At 35.3% G+C, this 17,811-nt stretch overlaps 1 protein-coding gene across 1 annotated transcript in view; it reads left to right on the forward strand.

The window, feature by feature from the left end:
- Positions 1-15,962, forward strand: part of FZD3 (frizzled class receptor 3) — a 67,147-nt gene extending 51,185 nt beyond the window's left edge. Inside the window, exons 6-7 of the mRNA XM_075997132.1 lie at positions 2,762-2,995; positions 10,109-15,962. Coding sequence (XP_075853247.1) covers positions 2,762-2,995; positions 10,109-10,322 — 448 coding nt within the window. The 3' untranslated portion in view covers positions 10,323-15,962. The remainder of the gene's footprint in view (positions 1-2,761; positions 2,996-10,108) is intronic.
- The last annotated feature ends 1,849 nt before the right edge of the window (positions 15,963-17,811 follow it).

Genomic DNA, 17,811 nt, shown 5'->3' on the forward strand with positions numbered 1-17,811 from the left:
ATAGCAAAACTTGAATTTGCTGCATACTGAGCACTACACTTAATCTATACAAATGAAGTGATGTATTAGGTATTATACATAATCTAGAGATGATTTAAAGTATACAGTAGGATGTACATAGATTATATGCAAATATTATGACATTTTATATAAGGGACTTGAGCGTCCTTGAATTTTGGTGTCCTGAGGGAGGGGAGTCCTAGAACTAATCCCCCAGGATATTGAAGGAAGACTGTATATATTTCTTATGATATCTGAAACTGCTAGTAGTGATATCAGATAATGCATTTCTCTCTTAAATGTAGTTTCACAGGGAAGAGAAGGAAAATGGGGGGAGGTTCATTCAATAGCAACAAAATGATGTATTTCCTAGGCAATTAATTATTCTTTAAGAAAGTCTTTTGAATGCTTGCTATGTACCATGAACTATTTTGGGATACTAGTGATTCGACAGCAAACAAACAAACCTCTGCTTTCATGGAGTGCTCTTCCTTATAGTATTTACTGTGATTTGTTTGTATAATCTTTGGAAAATTTAATTATGTTTTAATCACAGTAAAACATGATGCTTAAGAAAGGGCTTGAGTTAAACATTCCTGGGCACTTCTGGACGATATACAAATAATTCTGTAATAGGGGTGTATCAGAAATTCCAAACAGAACTAAAGCCAAGCTACCCTTACAGAGATTCATCTAGTTATTTGGGGGATCCTGATTGGGGCAGAATCCTTTTGAAACTGGTCAAAACTCCCATGGGCCATTCTGTTTGGTTTTCTGCTACTGTGAATCCCCAAGCAACAAAGTCATCATGACTTTCCAATCCAGGAAGGTGCTCTGGGTTTCTAGCATTTATTTGGTTAGCCTTTGAGAAGTGACTGTAAAGTAATCATAATAACGGTTACCAATTTATTGGGCATATTTAATATTCAAAGCACTGTTCTAAGCACTTTACACATTAAATCATTGAATCCTCCAAACAACCTTGTAAAGAAGGGGATCATTTTACAGATAAGGAAACTGAGGTATAGTACCAAGAGTCTACGAGTAAACGGCTAGCACGTAGATTCAAACTTGAGCCGTCTTGACTCAAGAGCTTTGCTCTAAATGACTATTACACTATGCTGTAAAGAGACTGGCTTCTAAAATTGTGCTAACCAAATTAATGTTCTCCCCCTAAGTGAAGCCACATTTAAGACCATAATTATGCTAATAATTCTACATGGATTTAAATATTTTTAGAAATCCTCTTTGGGAATTACCTGGGTCATGTTACTTAATTTCTCTGGAAATTATCTGTAAAACCAGGGAACAAACCTTCACCTTTTGAAGGTGAATTAGATGTTTCCATCAACCAAGTCAGCCATCAAAACTGACTTGGGTGGGATGTGTGTATATATGATTAGGGATGAATAAGGCTATTGATGACAGAGGAACAAATCTATATATATATGTTTTTCCCCACTATTTTTGACTTATTCTTCTATCTAGTTTTTGACACTTTATTTTTGGGATATATGTAAACACTGTTTTATCATGACTTTGCGATTAGCTTCTAAAACTTTAAACTTAAGTTTGATCCTTGCCTGTTGGTTTTGTTGTGATTTTTTTTTTTTTTGGAAAGTTATTTAATCTCTTAGAACTTCAGTTTCTTTGTCTATAAAATGGAGTTCACAATATCTATTATTAATAGGTATCTAATATTCCCTTAGAAATACCCTCTGGGATATTAATCTCTGTAATATTAAGAGACTGTATATATAAATACTCAATAACTATTTATCTTCTTCAGCCCTTCTACCACTGTGTTAAAAATAACAGCAATAATAACAATCGTTTTATATTTTGAGAACCTGGAATCTATGTATTTTCTCAACATATGATCCAATCTTTAGTTTGTTTTTATGTAATTAAATTGTTTATCTAATTTTAACTTAAATTCTGATTCTCATAGTGAGTCATTTATTTACATTAAACCAAGACACTGATCTTTACAACTATTTAATTAGATCTTTTACTAATTTAATTACTGCTCTGTTCATCATCATAAACCTCTACTTTTAATTCTTTCATAGTAGTTAAGAACTTTTGTTCATGACAATAATTCATCCTTCTAAAATTTTCTCCTTAAGCTTTTAATATACCTGAGACTTAACTGTATGCTTAAATTTTTCATATTATTTTGTTCTAATTATGACCCACTCATGTTTATTCCAGCACTAGACAACTGCTTCTGCCATACAATCAACTTGCTCTTAAAACAACTGCTCTTACAAGTTAAAAAATGTTATGCCCATACTACAATGAAGCCTCTGCTACTTCCATAAGACATGCAAGAAAACAATTTTATAGTTACATCTTTGTAATATTTTAGTGTCTTGAGAATCATAAATTTCTTAAGCTGAAAAGGACCTTTTAGAAATGATGAAATGGTTTACCTTCATTTTATGGATGAGGAAAATCAAGGAAAGAGACGAGACAGTGACTTGCCTGAGATCACATATTTATTAGATAAAGTTGGAACTAAAATCCTAATTTCCTTATTCAAAAACAGGCCTCTTTCCATCATACCACTTTAGGGGACAAATTGATATGGATTTTTGTTATTCTTTCCTCTGTTAACAATGTTACCATATATCAATTCTAAAGACCTAATTTGGAGAGCAATTAATTTCAAGAATAACTTCAGTATTACACAGAAGTATTGCTTATTGATCTATAAGGGAGTTAGTATGTTTCTTAAACTTACTCTTTTGTTTTCTAGGATAGTGAATGAAAGCCGACAGGTACTCCAGGAGCCTGATTTTGCTCAGTCTCTCCTGAGGGATCCAAACACTCCTATTATAAGAAAATCAAGGGGAACTTCCACTCAAGGAACATCCACCCATGCTTCCTCAACTCAGCTGGCCATGGTGGATGATCAGAGAAGCAAGGCAGGGAGCGTTCACAGCAAAGTGAGCAGCTACCACGGCAGCCTCCATAGATCACGTGATGGCAGGTGAGTTTTATTAGTAGCTTAGTTTATTTCATAATCTGGATGATGGTCATATAGCTCAAAAAAGAGGAGAGCCAATTCTGAAATAGAAGTTGAACATTATTAACCTTTGAACTTTGCTAGGTAGAATTATCCCAGATTATGGTCAGACTTAAAGCCAGCCAGAGAAGTTTAGAGTTTAGATTTGATGCGTAAGCAATATGGGAGTCATTGTAGGAAATTGAGTGGTGAGACGACAGTGTGAAAGTAACTATTTTAGTAAGATCAATTTAGTAAACAATTATGGAATGCCTGCTATATCAGGCACTGTGCTAGGCTCTGGGAATATAAAGATGACTTAACCATGATTTTTACTCCTAATAAGCTCACAATCTGTTTAGAAAGATAGTGTAGTGAGTGTTGTGGTTTAGAATGTGGGTCTGGAATAAGCCTCAGTTTCTTCATCTATAGAATGAAAATAGTGATTATAATAATGTAAAAATTGAATGAGATAACATATGTAATTCCTTGGAACAGTATCTGTCCCAGTAAGTGCCTGATAATCAGCTTCTATTGTTATTATAAGTGAACAATTAAAGTGAAACATAAGTACCGGAGGTTGGCAAACTTTTTCCATAAAAAGCCAGATAGTAAATATTTTAGGCTTTATGAATCATATGGTCTCTGTTGCAACTATTCAATTCTGCTATTACAGAATGAAAGCAGTTATAGACAGTATGTCAAATGGGAATGACTGTGTTCTAATAAAATTTATTTCCAAAATTAGGGGGCCAGGTTTGGCCAGCAGGCCATAGTTTGCCAATCCCTGTTTACTAGGTACAGTTATAGCTTAGAGAAGGGAGTAACTAATTCTGGTTGTCCAGGGTGGGGGGTGCCGTTTCCAAAAAAGCTTCACAGTGAGAATGTTTGAAAGAAGCCTGGCTGTGCATTTCTTGTTAAATTTGAGGAATGAGGTAATAGAATTAGAAACTGCCTAGGAGCTTTGCAGTAATTCAGTTGAGAGATGATAAAGGCTTATAGGAGAGTAGTGGCAAGTGGGAAAGAGGAAAGAGCTGACATGAAAGATATTTAGAAAGAAAAAATAATAGGAGCTGTTGATAAATTAATATTAGAATACTAGCAGCTGGAGAAAACGATGCACCAAAGATTTTCTCTCTCTCTCTCTTTTTTTAGGCTTGTAATTTGGGAAATTGAAAGAATGAAAATTCTGATATCTAAAATTGGGAGCATTCTGTTTACTTTAAAATGCCTCTGTACAACAGTTTTCTATCCTGTCAATTTCATCCTTCTCCCTGTCTTCATCTTGTAGAATGTGCTTCCCATACTCTGTATTCTCTTTTTTGACCTGCTCCTCTCAACTTGCTTTCTTTTGCCTTCTAAATTGGTCAGCTACCCTGTGTTTAAAACAGCAGTAATCTTTCTTTGACTCTGATAAATCTTCTATCATTTATTTTTCCTTGCCTTGCTAGATTTTTGAAGTAAATATTTCAAATATTTCCATTCTATCTATTCTGTCCTTCATCCATTGTAAATCTAGTCTCTTTCTCCTCCCTACCTACCTGAACTTTGTAACATAACCAATGACCTCTTTTTTAACCACATTCAAAGATCCTTTCTCCTTCCTGCTTTCTTTTCTTCCACTTAGCACCCCCACAAGAGAAGCATTCTTAGAAGTGCTAGAGATGCAGAGATAGAAGTCAGAAGAGTAAACAATTACAATACACTTTAATAGGTTTAATAAAAATCTATACAGGGTGCTTTGGGAATCTCAGATAAGAAAACCATGTAAGTTGGGCACAGTGGCTCACATCTGTAATCCCAGCACTTTGGGAGGCTAGGCAGGAGGATCCCTTGAGCCCAGGAGTTTGAGACCAATCTGTATGACACAATGACACCCTGTCTCTACAACAACAACAACAAAAAAAAAAATTAGCTAGGTTTGGTGGCTTGTGCTTATAGTCCTAGTTACTTGGGAGGCTAAGGCAGGAGGATTGCTTGAGCCTGGGAGTTCATGGTTGCAGTGAGCTATGATTGTGCCACTGAATTCCAGCCTGGGTGATAAAATGAGATCCTGTCTCAAAAAAAAAATCCATCTAATTCATCATGGAAAGTCAGAGAAAGCTTCGTAAAAGAGTTGGCACCTCAATATTGAATAGGATTCAGAGGAGGCAGTTGGGATTTAAAGGCAAGGAAACAGCACATGCAGAGGCAAGGAGGACAAGCAGGCAGTTGGGTGTCTGGGTATGGCTAGAGCACAGTATGTATGTTTGAGCACTTCTAGGAGATTAAACTATGCTGAGAGGTTGGATTTTTCCATGACAGCAGTGAGAAACTATCTATCATAGGACTCTGAGCATTGGGGTGGGAAAATCAGATTTGTATTTTACAAACATCACTTGGCAACAGCATAGTAAAGAAGACTGTAGGACCAGTTAGGAATTTTTTTTAATAGTAATTTAAGGGTCCTAACTTAAGATGTTGATAAGGAGGGAAGGAATCAGTCTTTTAGAATATATTAATCAATCACTCACTCCATGAACTCTCAGGATTATTTGACATTATTGACCTCATCCTTTTTAATGATGAATGAACAATTATTTATAGTACACCATGCATCTGACATTCTGTGTGTAAAGATATATATATAACAGAAAAGATGTAATTTCTGCATTTCTGCATTCTGGGAGCATATAGGAGCATATAACCTTATAGCAAAGATGAGACACACACATATGAACCAGTTAAATAGTAGTGGAAGCTAGGATATAATTAAGACAGTGAGTGTTAGAGATAATAGTTGTAGAACTTCAGAAAAGAGAAGAATCAGACTGTTCCATGAAAATGTCTTAGAAATGATAAATAGGGCAAATGAACAATAAAAGATAAGTTTATATTGAGTATAAAATTTCCAAAGGCAATTAAAGATAAGAGATTTCAGCCACTGTAATCTGAATTAGAAATGGAGCTTAGATAAGGAAGTTATATTATCAGTATAAGGTATTTGGTAATTAAAATTCTGAGCTAGAATCCTTTGAATCACAATAAAGAACAACAGATCAAGAATACCACCTTGGTAAATACTTGCAATAATAATAATATAGGAAGAACAGTGGGCATGTGATTCAGAGAAAGTGCTTATAGACATATGAGGCAATCTATACAGTGTCATGAAAACCAGAGAATAGATTATGACTTCCTCTAATGCCCTTTCCTACCTCTCTGCTTAATCAAAATCATACCCATCCTTTAAGGCCTGAGTAATTCCAATTTCCATGGCAGTTAATTGATTACTTTTATCTTTATCATTCTTTTGGTTATGATGTATTTTCAGTATAGTTCTCTTTCCTCAACTAAGCTTGCAGCTTGTGGGTAATAAGAACTAGGTGACAGCCGGGCGCGGTGGCTCACGCCTGTAATCCTAGCTCTCTGGGAGGCCGAGGCGGGCGGATTGCTCGAGGTCAGGAGTTCAAAACCAGCCTGAGCAAGAGCGAGACCCCGTCTCTACTATAAATAGAAAGAAACTAATTGGCCAACTAATATATATAGAAAAAATTAGCCGGGCATGGTGGCGCATGCCTGTAGTCCCAGCTACTTGGGAGGCTGAGACAGAAGGATCGCTTGAGCCCAGGAGTCTGAGGTTGCTGTGAGCTAGGTTGACGCCACGGCACTCACTCTAGCCTAGGCAACAAAGTGAGACTCTGTCTCAAAAAAAAAAAAAAAAAAAGAACTAGGTGACATACATCTCTATTGTTCCACAGTGCCTAGCACTGTGCTGGGCATGTGTATAGTAGGGGATGAACAGATCTATCAAATAAATACTGACTTTAGAAATAATGTGGGTGCTATGTAAAATAAAATAGGCTTAGGTAAATACACCTACACATAGATGTCAACTTCAAAGAATAAGTAATTGGTGGTTAGATGAGAGGATGCGTAGAAAAGGAAGTGAATGAGTAGGTAGGTGGAGGTTTGGGTTGAGTGATTAGGGGTTGGTAAGTAGGTGACATGACAAGAGAAAGCTAGGGAATAAAATAAGGAGATATTAAACTGCAATTAATCCAGTTATTTAGATTAATGATAGCAAACAGTGTATAGAATCAAAAAGTCAATCCTCTTCAAGTTTTTTAAACTTTGACTTTGAAATGTACCATATTATCTTTTTGACAGTTGCAGCAAATTAACCATCCTAATTGTTTTGCCTAAGCTTACATTAAAATTAATATACATTTTAATGTTGTATATTAGAGTAGATGGTCACAGTGGTTTAAATGACTGTCAAAAGATAAATTTGGTAATTCATACATATACAACTGGGATTAAATACTGTAATTAGTTTATTTTTCTATGTTGCTGATTCTGAATTATCCATGGGCAAGTTGTTCATATTCTAAAATTTTTTGTGGGTAACCATATGTGTCACTTAATAATTAGACATAATTACTATGGTAATTTTTTCTAGGAAGAATGTATTTGTCGAATATTATTTACAACTTGAAGGCTTATATTTTATTTTAGATAATACCTTAGTTTTATATCATTACTAGAACATTGCATTATATTTTCCTTTTTTCATTTGCCTTATTTATTTGAAATAGATATTTATGAAGCCATTGAGAGATGAAAGATCTCCAAATCAGCTGCCAAGTTGTATTTGGAAATTTGGAAAAATCTTTTACTCAGTTTTAGGACAATAATCATTATGCAAAATAATAATTATTAAACTAGAATAAACAAGCTCATTCTGAAATGTTTTCATTTGCAAACATTTATCAAAATGGAGTACAAACTTAAAACTCAGTCCTAAATGGGAAATGTTTTTTAATAAGTACAAGTTAAATATTCTTTTACCCATTAACATGAGAAATTTTGAAAATATTTAAATATTTACCTCTTCATTCTTAAATTTTCTTTTTTGCTTTACTCAAACCAGAAACAAAAGATATGCTTTTAAAAAAATAATTTTCAAGGGACTTCTCAATTTTTAAACTTTGTGATCTAATGAAAATGTTATTTGACAAACTGCTATGGGACTTAGAAGGTCACCTCAGTAGTGTATGAATCTATCTTTAAAATCTTTAAATTTTATAAGGGATTCACGCCGAGTCATGAAATATTATTATGAAGGAATAGTAAGTGAATGCTTTTTGACAGTAAATCCAAGCTGCTTATGGCTAGTTGTTTTGATGACTATTACAGCCTGCTATATTCTATTTATTTTTAGAAATGTTACTTAAAACTTAATGTTAATTAAATTTATAAATTATACTGAGCTTTCTTTGAGCTTTATTATCTTAAATCAGATACTTTTTCAAAAGAGTATAAGTATGAACAAAAGGTATCTTAGACAAATATTTCTTAGACACTAGGGATTAAAGATAAATAAAATACAATCCTCACCCTGAAAGAGCACCCTATAAAGCCAAAAACATTGATAAATAGCATACCAGCTTTGTAAGCAAAGGACTAATAAAAAAAAAAAATGGTAATTGATTTTCATTACCTTGACTGGCCTAGAGCTAATCTCTTATTCTTCACGGCAGAGAATTTTTTATAATTTCTTGCCTGTGATGGGGCTCAGTGAATTAGGACTGCAACAGAAGAAAATTTAACAGCCCCGACCATTGCCTTGCAAAATAGGTATAGTGAGGGAGGAGACTGTCTGCAGTAAGCAGTGTAGCCCAGCTCACATACTCCTAGCTGGGTCTCGGGCTAGGAGGGTAGAGAATTACTTTAGCAGGGATATAGATTACAAAGTACTAGGATGTAACTTCCAGGTAAATGTAGCTTCTATGAAAGAGCATCTTCACAGCCTCAAGCTCTAATGAAAAGTAATTAAGATCATTTATAGGTAGTTATTTCAGCTGTTAACTCGGCTATTTGGGCCAGGCATGGGACACCTGTAATCCTAGCACTCTGGGGTGCAGGGGCAATCGTTTAGAGCCCAGGAGTTCCAGACCAGCATGAACAACATAGCGAGACTGCATCTCTACACACAAAAATGGAAAAAAAGTAGCTTGGTGTGGTGGCACAAGCTTATAGTCCCAGCCCCTCCAAAGGCTGAGGCAGGATGATCACTTGACTTAAGCATTTTGAGGTTGCAGTGAGCTATGATGATGCCACTGCACTCTAACCTGGGTAAGAAAGTGAGACCCTGTCTTTAAAAAAAAAGAGAGAAAAACTGGGTTATATGGAAATGAACTGTGGGCATGTATGTTATCATTGCTTACCAAGTTCACTTATATTTTTTTTAGGGTACAGTAATTCTTCCACTGATGTCATATGTTCCCTCTTCCATTGCTAATCTTTTGCTACGATTTGAGTTTGCTATACTACTAATTATAACCAATCTTTTAGATTTCTAGGGGCAAGGCCACATTTCTTCTATTGTCATTCCTCCTCTTCCTGAACTCAATGCTCAAAACTGAGCACTGGGCCGGGCGCTGTGGCTCACGCCTGTAATCCTAGCTCTTGGGAGGCCGAGGCGGGCGGATTGCTCAAGGTCAGGAGTTCAAAACCAGCCTGAGCAAGAGCGAGACCCCGTCTCTACTATAAATAGAAAGAAATTAATTGGCCAACTGATATATATATAAAAAAAAAAAATTAGCCGGGCATGGTGGCGCATGCCTGTAGTCCCAGCTACCCGGGAGGCTGAGGCAGAAGGATCACTCAAGCCCAGGAGTTTGAGGTTGCTGTGAGCTAGGCTGACGCCACGGCACTCACTCTAGCCTGGACAACAAAGCGAGACTCTGTCTCAAAAAAAAAAAAACAAAAAAAAAAAACTGAGCACTGAGCACTCCAATGCTCAAAACTCTTGAATGAGAACAGAATCCATTCTTAGCATAGCTCCAGCTCATTCTGCATTTAACCTTCACTTCTGTCCTTTAGCAGGGAATAGGACCCTAATTCCAAACCTCAGTGGATTATCTCCCCTTTTTTGTTGGCCATGTCAGTAATTCTACAACATTAACGATATTAGTCTAAATAATCAAAAGTTTATTACTTTCTCATTGTTGGTTTCCTATTCATTTCACTTAATGAGGCACTTTCATGAAAATTATTAGTGTTATTTTCAAGTGTGTTCTGTTACTCACTTCAAAATAAACTCTCTTGTATCAGGTACACACCCTGCAGTTACAGAGGAATGGAGGAGAGACTACCTCATGGCAGCATGTCACGACTAACGGATCACTCCAGGCATAGTAGTTCTCACCGTCTCAATGAACAGTCACGACATAGTAGCATCAGAGATCTCAGTAACAATCCCATGACTCACATCACACATGGCACCAGCATGAATCGAGTTATTGAAGAAGATGGAACCAGTGCTTAATGTGTCTTGTCTAAGGTGGAAAACTCATGCTGTTTAAAAAGCAGATTTTATTCTTTGCCTTTGCATGACTGATTGCTGTGACTCACTGTTATGCTTTCAGTCAGGTACAGATTGTATCCATTGGAAAGGTAAACTTTTGCCATTTATATTGCATTAAACTTGGAACATTAAGGCATCCCAAACACTGAGAATTATATCATTATAAAAGTAATTCTTCTTTCTAGGTTATAAAGAGATAATTATTTGTCTGGTGAGCATTTTTATAAACCTGCTTATTTTATATTTAGAAAAATCCTAAATGTGTGGTGACTGCTTTGTATTGAACTTTCATATAATATGAACTAGTTGTGAGATAACATTCTGGTAGCTCAGTTAATAAAGCAATTTCAGAGTTAAAGAAATTTTCTATGCAAGGTTTATTTCTCAGATGAATAGCAGGACTTTGTAGTTTTATTTCCACTAAGTGAAAAAAGAACTGTGTTTTTAAACTGTAGGAGAATTTGATAAATCAGCAAGGATATTTTAGCTAATAGAATGTAAGTGCAACAGAAGAATCTGATCAGTCTATAGACAGTTGTCTCAAAATTCTATCAATATAATCTCCAGAGATATTCAGGATTTGGATTAGCAATGGAATAAAAGCAGAGATGGGCATTTTTCCCTATGATTGTGATGTTTTTATAACTTTTGTAAATATTACTTTTACTGGCTGTGTTTTTATAACATCCATATGCATGATGGAAAAATTTTAATTTGTAGCCATCTTTTCCCATGTAATAGTACACTGATTCATAGAAAATTTCATATTCAAATTTGCTCCATGGAGGCATGTAATAAGATAAGCATCACACATTATAAGGTTTTTTGTGGTAACCACAATTACAAAATGGCAAAATATTTTCTCTGTATTCATTGTTGTATTTTTCTACAGTGAGATATGATCTTGCCAAAGCCACCAGACCTTGGTATCCAGGCCCCTCCTACAGTGAGTTGATTGTCTGCACTTGCATTGCCCAGTAGCCAGTAGACTACAGCTTCTGCCCTACACCCTTATTTTCAAATTCTGGATCATTCTTGTTTACATCTGACATATATATAACCTAAGTCCAAAGTGGTGATTAATTTGGATATCTGAAAATCACTGTGGCTAAATGAAGCATGATTAGTTTTACTATGAATATCTTTTAATCTTAAAAATATCGAGTAAAAAATGTTTGACATTTTATCTTGTAATGTTTAAATAATTTACAATATAAACTGTGAACCATGTTAGGCATGAAATTGATCAAAAGGGAAAGAAAATTCTAGTAAATGCTGGATGTGTTATGTAGAAAAGCATATTTAAACAAGTGGTCCTCAGCCTTGACTGCAGATAAGAATCACTTGGGAAACTTCTGATGCCCAACACCTTCCTCTCTTTCAGAGGAGAATCGGTAGAGTTTCTTTTTAAAGCTTTCCAGGTGATATGGATCTGCATCCTGGCTTGAAATCCACTGCTTTTACTAACTCGCCCTGGTGATGATCTGAAGGCATCATGTTGTATCAACTGAACATCTAGCTGGATTCAATGTTGTTTTTGTATCATTACTTAACATTCAATTGTTCTCCACTTTATTGTTCATTATAAAATGTAGAATTATGGGCTCCACTCCTAGAGAGTCTTATTCAATAAGTCATAGGTGGTAGGACTTTAAAAAATCTATATTTAGAAAAATACCACAGATGATTCTTATGCAGGTAATTGAAGAATCACACTTTGAAAAATTTTTCTAGACTCTAGGGAAGCCTAGTTCTGCCATATGCTAGTTTCTGACCTTGAACAAGTCAACTCTGAGCCTCGGTTACCTTGTTTGTAAATGAAGATAGAAGATAAATACCGACTCTACCTACCTCATAAAGCTGTCACATTAAGATCAAATAAAAAAAAATGAAAGCTCTTTGAAAACTGTAAAGCATTATGTGAAATATAAGGGATTAGGTTTTGTGGGTTTAAGAGATTCATTTGAGGACTACTATAGTACATTCCTCAACATTTGTTTAATTCATGTCTACTTTTCTCTCATGATTTACAACAAAAACTACCAAGAAATTAGGTGTTGAAAAAGAATCATCAGGCTGAAAAGTCAGTTTTCTGATAGTAATATTAATAATGTTTGTCATGTTGTGTCTTTCAAAGTACACATATCTTAATGTGAATTATTATTAATTCTTCTTCACAAGATATATTTGAACATTTGGCCCAAAACATTTTTCTTTTTCTCTATCTTCATTACCTTTCTCCTTGGAACTGGAGTTAGCTCTCAAGGCAGGCAGGGTCTGAATTCCCTCATAACTGATAATTAGTAAACCTTTTCTCTGAAAGCCAAACTTACAACAACTCATTTATAAATAAATCAATAATTCATGAAGCTTTTGTCTGAGAATCTCTCCTGAGAACAGCATGAGAAAACCAAAACAAACATTCACAAACAAAAATAAGAAGTTAAAATAGAAGATACCAGTTTGAGCTCAAAGATGTTGTCATCCATCGCCATCTGCATTATATTATCAATTGCCAAAATGTTAATTGGTTTTCTTGTACAAGTGGGCCAAGTATAGACAGTTATGAAAATCTTAACTTTATGCTTTCAGATTTTTATATATTCATTTGTATCTCTATTAAATTAAATGTTGGTATATATGTGAATGCTATGTTGACTTTTCAGTTACTCTCAGTAAGTATCTTAATTTTGCTCCACAAAATTTATGTAAGATTGTTAATCCATTGCTTTAAATAGCAGTATTTAGTTGAGGCTGTGTTACTTATCAAACTAGTGTTCCAAATTAAGAATTTTTTATTTTGAAGAGACAGTTGAAGAACTATAGCAAAACAATTTCAAGTCTCAACTAGCTTAAACCAATTCGAACAAGTCTGGACAGTTTTCCTACCATATGTTTAACTTTCATTTGTGTTTTGATTGGCATATGATAATGTTTAATGTTTTATTCATTCAGTTGACAACTGAGAAAATAATCTCCTAAAATGTTAATATATTAGCAAAAGATTTTTGAAAAGTACTTCGATTTCAGCAATATTGTTTTACTCAGTAATTAGGCAAAAGATCCAAGACAAAATATTTAAGCTTACAATGATAATTTGTTTCAAAGAACAATTGGTTAATCACTCAGCTGGCACAGGGTTTAGTACATAGTAAGTTTTTCAATAAATATTTAATGAACAACTCATGTCACACAACTTGTTTTTACCCTAGTGTAATGAGTCTCACTTCAAAGAAATTTGAAAGATCTAAATTTAAACTATGTGAAATGAAGGCTCTGCTTTACCTGAATAACACGTGGCAAGTAAGAAGAATATGTAAATTACACCGAATGAAGCTTATTTCTTCTGTAGTAACAGTCCGTATCACTATTTTTTAAATTAAATCATATATATACAAACATGTACCAATCCTTTTAATTAATTTTAAAAGATGAAGAGTGATTCTTAGAAGTAAGTAATTAGGCTCCTTTGAGTCCCATGCTAACTTAGATCTTTGTGTACCAGCTGGGTGAATGAATATTCAAAAAAGCCTTTCTTTTTTCAGCTTCCTCTTGGAGTAGATTTATAAGAATTCTAAGAATCTCTTCAAATCAGAAAATTTTCTTTGATTTTAAACTACCTCATCATTTTTTTTTGAGATAATAGCTAGAAATAACAGAGATTCTTAGTTGGGGCCATATCCTTGTAAAATAAAAGGAACTACTTAAATTTTTTTTTTAATAAAACAGTGGATCATTTGCTGTAACTTAGAAACATTAATATACCAAAATTTCATTATGATGTTTATATTATTCTTTGACATGTCAAAGGTACATTTATATATTATCATATTTGGATGACTTAACAGTCTAGTGTAATGAAAACTCCTCTGTAAAGAAAAATACAAAGAGGAATGCAGGCCCTATAACTTTTTTTTCTTTGAGGACTTTTATGTACCTAATTGTTTCTGATTGAGAATAAGTTTTGAAAAGGTGCTTACTGTAACTCATTGGTTTTCATCATGGCAGAACGTAAGACATAGTACTGTGGGAATTGTTCATATACATGTGTTTATATTTTTGGGGTTTTTTTGAGACAGTCTTGCTCGGTTGCCTGGGCTAGAGTGCCGTGGCGTTAGCCTAGCTCACAGCAACCTCAAACTCCTGGTCTCAAGCAATCCTTCTGGCTCAGCCTCCCGAGTAACTGAGACTACAGGCATGTGCCACCATGCCCAGCTAATTTTTTATATATATATTTTTAGTTGTCCAGATAATTTCTTTCTGTTTTTAGTAGAGACGGTCTTGCTCTTATGGAGGCTGCTCTTGAACTCCTGACTTTGAGCGATTCACCCGCCTCAGCCTCCCAGAGTGCTAGGATTACAGGTGTGAGCCACCGTGCCCGGCCTATAGTTTTTTTTTTGTGTTTTTTTTTTTTTTGAGACAGAGTCTCACTTTGTTGCCCAGGCTAGAGTGAGTGCCGTGGCATCAGCCTAGCTCACAGCAACCTCAAACTCCTGGGCTCAAGCAATCCTTCTGCCTCAGCCTCCCAAGTGGCTGGGACTACAGGCATGCGCCACCATGCCCGGCTAATTTTTTCTATATATATTAGTTGGCCAATTAATTTCTTTCTATTTATAGTAGAGACGGGGTCTCGCTCTTGCTCAGGCTGGTTTCGAACTCCTGACCTCGAGCAATCCACCCGCCTCGGCCTCCCAGAGAGCTAGGATTACAGGCGTGAGCCACCGCGCCCGGCCGGCCTATAGTTTTTTTAACCTGTATAAAGTAAGAATTTTTCTCCATTCTTCACACACAAAGGATAACATTTTTATAGATTTACAAACATAGATTTACAAAAAAACTCATGATTATTTTAAACTTATTTCATGCCTTTTTACAACTGATTAATAAAAAGTGTTTACATTTAATTTTCCTAGTAGCTATATAATTTTATATATTATTTTTATGTAATTTTGACCTATTTTATATGAAAAATTGGCATCTCTTCATAGTTTAATTCTCTTCCCTTCTTTTTTTGTTCCAGTTATATGAATTTTGGGAAAGGAATAGGACGACTAAGTATCTGTTATCTTCCACCTGACTGTAACCAGTCTCCTGGGTTTTGGGAGTTTTTTTTCCTTCTAATATAATTTTAATCCTGTGCTTCTTTAGTAATCAAATTGAGACTGGATTACGGTTTTCTCTCAGGAGATTTGGATCCTGAGAGAAAACCGTAATCCAGTATCAATTTGATTACTAAAGAAGCACAGGTGTTTTTTTTTTTTGGTTTTTTTTTGAGACAGAGTCTCACTTTGTTACCCAGGCTAGAGTGAGTGCCATGGCATCAGCCTAGCTCACAGCAACCTCAAACTCCTGGGCTCAAGCTATCCTGCTGCCTCAGCCTCCCGAGTAGCTGGGACTACAGGCATGTGCCACCATGCCCGGCTAATTTTTTCTATATATATTAGTTGGCCAATTAATTTCTTTCTATTTATAGTAGAGACGGGGTCTTGCTCTTGCTCAGGCTGGTTTCGAACTCCTGACCTTGAGCAATCTGCCCGTCTTGGCCTCCCAGAGTGCTAGGATTACAGGCATGAGCCACCATGCCCGGCCTAGGAAAGAAAATGTTAAGGACCATCCAGAACCAGCCATATTGGTAGACATTCCTGTTTGGTTGATTGATAAAGGTTTAATATAAGTTAATAAACATATTTCTTATTCTGTCATCTTTAATTAGAAAGCAAAGTTTTATTGCTGTGAAGATTTAAAAAGTGAAGTTTTTACTTATATGTTATTCAAACCCCAAGCCAGTATATTAATTCCTATAAGACAGAGTAATTCAATCTATTTAGATGCTTTGAAGGATAATTTCCTTCACATTATGTGTTTTTTAATAATCACGTGTCTCAGGAAATCTGTTGTGTTCTTTCTTGGACATTTTCATTGGTGTGATAGCATTGCATATAATTTGCTCTCATTTTAATGGCCACTGTCACCAGTTTACCCTGATTTTTACCTTATATTCAAATTTTGAAGATTCAGTGTTTCATTATTTTTGCTAATACCATTAACTAGTAAACTTAGTATTTTTAAGATTTTTCTTTTCTTTTTTTTAAAATTATTTTTCTTTTTTTTTTTTCTAGCTATGAAAGTCCTTAGATGGCAGAAGGTTTTTTTTTAAGCTTGTTATTTTATCATATTTCCTTAAGTAGGGTTAATTACTTTATTATTATTATTGTAGCCTTAAGGTTTTTCTTATGTGAGTCAGCTTGTTTGTATATGCTAACTTACAAATATTTCTTTGTACTTAATGGCTTTTTTAAATCTTAGAGTTTAGTAACTTTTATTTTCTAAATTGGCAGGGTATTTTTTTAATGATTAGTAAAAGTGCATTACGCTGTTTTTAAAATACTGAATTTTGAGTCAGGAAACCTGATTTCTAGTCTTGCCTCTCTTTTCAGTTATCTGTGTAACTTTGGACAAGGCTATTTACCTCTTGGGGCCTCCATTTTCTTGTCTGTAAATGAAGGGAACAAGGAAATAAGATTAGGTAGTGTCTCAAATTCCACCCAGCTCTGCCTTGGTTCTCCTTTTACCATTTTCTAATCATTATTCTGGTCTCTTGTATTCTTTTTTTTTTTTCTCTTCTTCCTCAAACTCCTGGGCTCCTCCCACCTCAGCCTCCCTAGTAGCTAGAACTACAAGAGTGTGCCACCACACCTGGCTAATTTTTCTGTTTTCTACAGAGACAAAGTCTTGCTCTTGGTTAGGTTGGTCTCAATCTCCTGACCTCAAGCGATCCTCCTGCCTTGGCCTCTTGGAGTGCTGTTTTTACATAGGAATGAGCCACCAAGCCCGGCCTCACTTTTATACTTGTTATTCTTTCCATGAACTATATTTACTAGATCAACTTGTATGATTCATGCAGTTTATGCTTAAATTGATAGGATTCAGATATGTTAACTTTGTTTTCCATTTGTGATTTTAAGTAATTTTAAAGGAGGAAAATTGTATTAAGATAACAAAAGTGAAAGAATAATTACAAATATTTGACATGACTGTTTTTTGAGACAGGGTCTCTCTCTGTTGCCCCACCTGGATTGTAGTGCCTTCATCATCGCTTATTGCAACCTTGAACTCCTGGGCTCAAGCAGTCCTCCCACCTCAGCCCCCAGTAGCTGGGACTATGGCACATGCCACTGTGCCCAGCTAATTTTTCTGCTTTGTAGAGATGGGGAGGTTCTTGCCTTTGCTTTTGTTTAGGCTGGTCTCGAACTTCTGGCCTCAAGCGATCCTCCCACCTTGGCCTCCCAAAGTGCTAGGATTACAGGTGTGAGTCATGGGGCCCAGCCACCACGCCCTTTTTTAAATGGGAAATGTTGGCTTAAGCACCAACATACGCACCTTAATTGACATACAGAAAAGAATGGCATATCAATTTTTGTGGTCTTTGTTCTGTTAAATATGAATATAG

The sequence above is a fragment of the Microcebus murinus genome, chromosome 24 (assembly GCF_040939455.1).
Source record: "Microcebus murinus isolate Inina chromosome 24, M.murinus_Inina_mat1.0, whole genome shotgun sequence".
Taxonomy (NCBI): domain Eukaryota; kingdom Metazoa; phylum Chordata; class Mammalia; order Primates; family Cheirogaleidae; genus Microcebus; species Microcebus murinus.